Below are 6,503 nucleotides of genomic sequence, written 5' to 3'. Positions count from 1 at the left end.
AACGAAACGTATGCAAGCCTTTCTGCCAACACATGCTATAAATGTTCTTTTTGCTTAGCGCTTTTAAAAATGTACAAGATTTTAACTGATCATTACATCATTCATTTTTATAAGGTAGGAAAATATTTAAAGGAAGTCAGCGTTGATCTATTAGTATGCTTACATTGTACTTTTTAAAAATGTTATTTAGAAATATTTTTTTTTATTTTTTTTGTTAGAAATAAAGTTTGTAAGCAAGAATTACTTTTAATTGTAAGTTAGCGTTGCAAAAATGTTATACATTAAATGTCGTAACCTATTAGATACAATAATGTTATGTGTAACTTCTTGTATATGGTAACACAGGACCTCTTAATAATTTGATACGCCTTCCGATATGTTCAATCAACTGGGGCTATCAGTAACAGAATCAATTATGGTATCAAATGTTGTCATAGCCAGGGGATATCATTAAAAAAGGGAAAGCTACGTCGTCTATAAAATACGCCTAACAGATAAGTCTTGCAAATATCTCGTACATATAGCGAACTAGCGGGGCTTTAAGTCAGTTAAAATTACTTCTGCTGCAAGGGTGAACGCGACTATCTTCCCTTATAGCAACATAGGATTCGTGTAAGCGTATCAGTTAAGAAAAGTAATTCATTCTTGAGAAAGGTAATCTTATTTAAAAAGTTCAACTATGTTGACTGCTAAATCTTTCGGGTTAAATCTTGTGGATTAATCAAAACTGGAGTCTCCTCGGCGTTTTGGACTAACTGCTCTTGCACTTGAGCTGGTAAAAGAAATGTTATTGAAGATTAATTCCGTTAGAATATTGATTGATTCTATATGAAAACTACAAATGTCAATTGTAAGATAAATATGCACACAAAGAATACTTTAAATATAACAATGAAAGTAAATATATATCCTGATTTAACTGTAAGTTTTATACATACAAGGATGATATAATCTTTTTGATGCCACAACGTGCCAACAGACTGAGGGATTTGTGAAGGTGAAGTTAAATGTGAGCCTGGTTTACTGATGCTATTGAATGATTATCTAATTGATATGTAAAATATTTTAACTAAAGAGCCAATCTCTCATTCAAAGGCTCAATAAATATAAATTTTCAGTTAAGAAAAAAAATTCCCTTAGTTAAGTGCTACGACCTCTGATTGTCAAGGCACAGTTCACGTGGACAATATGAAACACTACTTATTAATTGTTATTTAATTGTTATTTTAATTTCTCTTTAAAAACAAAAATTTTTTTGTAAATGTAATAGTTAGTATGACAGAAATTACCTACCTAACTGTGGTTTTGAAAAAAAAAATACAAAAAAATGTAAAACCATTTGCATAAATGTTAAAAATATCTCCCTTACAAAATAGGTACCATGTTATTTTTTTTCTACTACAAATAGTGATAAGCTGTAAAAATGGTATAATTTTATTGAAACACTGCTTGATTAGCTGATGTTAAAAATTTTATTTTTCGCCTTCAGAAAAAAAAAGTAGCATTTGCTCCAGAAATTTTAAATATATAAACTATCATGATGTCGGATTTTCAATCTATTTTCTAGTTTACGAGATCTTAACGGGACGAACGGACAGACAGACCGCATACAAAAATCGCGGCTATTCCCCTTTCGGTGGGCCGCTAAGAAAATTAAAATTCGTACTAAATACACGTGTCATTTTTTTTTTAACTCATAAAAATAAAAATAAAAGTTTAGACGATAAGGATTTATATGTAGTGTTCAGTATTGAAATACATTCTACTTCCTGGTTTTCAATAGTTTGGTGAAGCTGTTCGACAGGTTCGACTCAAAATGTAGGGCCATAGTTCTTAGAAACATCTGTGTGTATGGACTGGGAGATATACCGATTTCTCTCTACTGTGACATGTTTTGGAATTTATTTCAACCACGTACAATGTTCTTATGGATACTTGTTACGTGTTTAGTCGGAGTGTATTGTCAAGGTAAATATCTTGATAGTTTATCTCTCTTCGCATCTACAAATCTCGTACTGTTAGCCGAAACAGCTTGTTATGTGCACCTTGATTACTATTAGAGATAAAATATGAACCGAACAGGCCAGATTTTTTAAACTTGGGAGATTTCATAAAAGTGGTGTATTTTCTCTTTTATCCATTCTTAACGTCATTTGATAAAATTACAGTTAGAAATAAATGATAGCAACAAGGCCTATAAAGACATACATTAGAGAGACTAGAAACAGGATTAATACAAAAATGGGACCCCATAATACCTACTAACCACCTGTCAAAAAAGAAAACTCAAACTCAATGGCCACATCACAAGGTCCTCAGGGCTCGTAAACACCTTCCTTCATGGAACAGTACCAGGAAGAAGATGAAGAGGATGACATAGCGATGGGAAGATAACCTCAAAAACAGACGGACTATATTTTTATAGCACAGATGCAGGGGGGGGAGCTGAATACTCGTGTGTTTGGTAAAACCTAGGTGAGCACGAAATGTTTGGCTCTACAAAAGACATATTATTCTAGTTATAGCGTATGTCAGTTTCCTTGTTTTGTTTGTTTTTAGCTTGCGATTTTATCCTGCCAGCGCTATATTTTTTTTTGTTCTCCGCAAAATTTTGTGCTAGTTCGACAGCGAGGCATCATGATGCATTATCATGTCCTTCCGTCTTCCAAGTGGCAGGTTCGATAATCGAGGTTTTCAGAATCGCTTTTAGGTGTCATGAAACTTTTTTTTTTGTCCTTCTTGTGCTTGCATTCCTTTCCTTAGCTGACCATAAAAAAAGTCAAATAGGGATTTGCGAGTCTTCCATTTGTCAGACGTGCTCTGCCCTTCGCAATTAAGACGTAATCAGAAATGTCTGCATGCTTTGTAGGCTCGCTCTTTCAATGACTTTTTCTCTTGCCATCTAGGTAACTAGCAATATTTTTCTGAGGCAGATTACAAGGAAGTTGTTCAGTTTTGTTTATGTCTTTTGTATACTGTTCTTAATTCTGAAGCATAGGATGGGAGCAGGCAGGGTTTCAACCGGGGACCAATGATAATCCGAACGACAATCCAGCGCGCAAACCTCAAAACCAGGCAGCCATCCAGATGCACTGGCCTTGACGATTCGCAAGTCCTTTTCATTATCCATGTTTCCGTTTCGGGAGAGTGTTTTGCCAAGTTATGTAAACCTGTATACTACATTTATTTCCTGTCTATTTCAATGCTTGTTTCCACAAGAAGGGAAATAGCAGCACTTGTACTTCTCTGGTCTGTTTATTCGTTCGTCCATCCCATTTAGGTCGCTAAAACTAAAAATATTGAAAATTTGATATCATGGATGATTTTATAAATTGCAAAGTTCTGATGTAACATCTATTTTTTGTTAGTATAAATTAAATGTTTATTTTTTAGATTAAATATAAAAGCGGGTTTATGATAAAAATACACACTTTTTTAAACATTTCATTATTGATAGTCAAAAAAACAGGGGATACTTTATTAACAGTGAAAGATGCATTCTGTATAGTGTATTCTATTAGGACAATTAAGAAAACTTTAATAATCTCATAAACCAAGAAAAATATAATAATACCTGAAAAAACAAAAAAACAAAGACTAAGACTGCTTTATGGATTCTTATGGCAATTTGTTATGATTACAACGACTCAGTGATTACAACCACTGAGCCCACAAAGTGCTTATAAAAATAGAAGGTTTCATAGCTATATATTGTTAGTTACAATTTTTAACTCTTTCTCTCCGTAATTATTTACCACATTCTGATGGAATCAACGTTTGTATCGTCGGTTAGGGGAGAAAGAGTTAAGTGACTACCAAATGCTCTACACAAAGTATTAAGGGGACTGATTCAACCTTTACCGCTAAATCTGTCTAGTTTAATTAATTCCCATTATTCGATACCAAACAAAATACATTATTACCAATAGCTAATTAACTGGCTAGTTAATTTTTATTAATTTCTTATTCTGCCGGTTACAAAAAACAAGTGCGCAAAATTTCAACTTGATACGTGATTGGGTGTGGAAGAAATAACTTGTACAGGGGGTATACCAGACAGACAGAGGGAGTTGATATAAGCTTTGTCAAAATATTTTTAATACGAAAATTAAGTGTTTCTGTTACACAAATAACCAACATTATAAAGGAAAAGATCACTTTTGTTTTAAAAAATGCAATGGTAATGTTCTTAATTATGACTTTACACGGTTTCGCTATAGTATTGTAATAACTTAAGGGAGGCAACTCAACGAGACAACTATGTTTATTTACATGACATCAAAGGTACATAAAACAACATCTATCTTTAGCACAGTCTCTTCATATTGGCTCTAGACTTGGGCGGAACCTGTTCTTCTACCTAAGGTTGACATGATATTGACATCCTTCTAAGTCTAGTCTATAACAGTGCGCACCTTCTGCACTAAGTTAGATGGCGGTGCGCATGGCAGGGTTATCTTATCTTATATGATGCAGACGTTACTTCAAAAAAAAAAGAAGATGATTACTTCCTACGCGTCATGCATCTAGTCATGCATATTAACCAATGACTTAAATTTTGCCAAGTCACTGGTTTTCCTGGCTAGCTCAGGCAACCCATTCCATGCACTAATAGCGCTAGGGAAGAACGAGTTTTGTACAAATTTGTCCTAGCATGTGGAACGAGGAATGTATCTCTATCTTTGTGTCTTTCTGAGTGTTTTATTACACTTTGTTTTTGTATTTGAAGATAATGGTTCAGTGTTTTATGTATAATTGTTACTTTACTTTTGAGTCTTTTTTTTCTCGTTGCCATTTTATCTAACTTTGTTGGAAGAATAAATCTTTTTTAGTTTCTCTTTACTACATTGTAACATGTTATTAATTTTGAATGTATGGATAAGGTTAATATTTATTATTTAAAAAAAATATAAGTGTACGCTAAATGAATATATGGAGAATAATGGAGATGCTGTGTCCCCTGAAATTAAATGTATTGTTCTCAGTGTCATGTTTATAAGCCACAATAAGTCTAGATCTATATCTAAAATAAACATTTAAAACAAGTGAAACAAATAAAAAACAAGACTGAACAACAAGCAACATATTATATTGACACCAATTCAGAATTAAAAAGAAAATAGCATTGCTTTGAAAACACTGGAGTTATGTTAATTATTGCTATTTTTTAAAACGCTAACTTTATTTTTCTTTGAAACATAAACAATAACAAAATAGTAACAAAGTTGGCTGACCCTTTCAATTGATTCCGAATTACCCCTATTTAATTAAGTATTAAATCCACAGGTTCTACCAAAATAGTTTCAGAACAATTTTATTTCATTTTTGAAATTTTTCGGTCATGTTGCCGGCGAGACGAGTGTCGGAAAATAAAACTGCCAGCGGGTCGAATTAGGTTGGGCATCACTGGTCTAGATATGAATCCAATGCTTACTTCACTCTTTCTCAGACTAGGACTAGATGTAAATCTAGATATAGATCTAAATTGGCATGATCAGTGTCTATCTATTTCATCTTCATTATCAGCTGTATTTAGTGTATTATTTGGGATATGGGGAAAATGGCCTGCACAGCTAAGAAAAAGAAAAACAACACCGATCTTTGAAGGCCCATTGAAATAGAAGCTCTACTTTAAAAAAAAAGTTAAAAAAAAAAACAGCCAGCTCTAAATAATATCACGCGTCGCGCAGGAAAACGAGAGCTAAGCAAATTACGCTGTGTGTGCTGTGGCGGGTACATTTGGCCGCATTAGATTAGTATCTATTGGGTTAAACAACTAGTTGATGACCTCTGGAATTTTCTTTATTTTCCTATAAAATACATACGCTACACTGTAATTAATTATGTGTATATTTACATTTCATAACCGTAAACCTTGTATTACCATGAGGAGGTAGAGGCAGTTTACCGTCATCAAATCTATAATTATTGATTTTATGTATGCAGAGAGGAAGAAATGTTTATTTTTTGTTAATATTGTACGCCTATTATATATATATTTTTTTTAAGATATAAAAAAAATTATACTTTACTAGTCGACAGGCGGCGTAGCATACGCCGTTATTTTGCAGGGCCGGCCTTAGGCCACTGCAACCTTTATATGAGAAAAGAGTCCTTGTAGTCACAACAAATTTCCGTAAGGATCAATAAATCAGTCTTAGTCTTAGTCTAAGTGACCGCATTATAATATATATATTATTTCGAAAACGGCTCTAACGATTTTCTTTAAAATCAAGGTATGTGCATGTTAGAGAGAAAAAAATTCTCAACTCATTGGCCACATCGGGAAAACTCGAGGTCGACCGTTATATCGGTTTGAAAATGGCTAATTATCGAAAAATTAATTTTGGCTAGAATTTTTTATGAATGAAATTTTCTATATGACGTCAATGGAAAAAAAAACACCTCTTACGTCACTAGGCTCACAGCAGTACACTAAGACATTTCTTCGCAAACAAGAAAAAGTTTTCATGATTCAATTGGCGTAATTAAACATTTACGCA

The 6,503-nt window shown here is 33.2% G+C and overlaps 1 protein-coding gene across 1 annotated transcript in view; it reads left to right on the top strand.

Annotated features, from left to right (window-relative positions):
• Positions 1-1,779: 1,779 nt before the first annotated feature.
• Positions 1,780-6,503, top strand: part of LOC106059782 (receptor-type tyrosine-protein phosphatase T-like) — an 80,079-nt gene continuing 75,355 nt past the window's right edge. Inside the window, exon 1 of the mRNA XM_056029044.1 lies at positions 1,780-1,968. Within this exon, the coding sequence (XP_055885019.1) occupies positions 1,890-1,968 (79 nt within the window). The 5' untranslated portion in view covers positions 1,780-1,889. The remainder of the gene's footprint in view (positions 1,969-6,503) is intronic.

Source organism: Biomphalaria glabrata, chromosome 5 (assembly GCF_947242115.1).
Source record: "Biomphalaria glabrata chromosome 5, xgBioGlab47.1, whole genome shotgun sequence".
In the NCBI taxonomy this organism is placed as follows: domain Eukaryota; kingdom Metazoa; phylum Mollusca; class Gastropoda; family Planorbidae; genus Biomphalaria; species Biomphalaria glabrata.
This window is presented reverse-complemented; position numbering and strand designations above follow the sequence as displayed.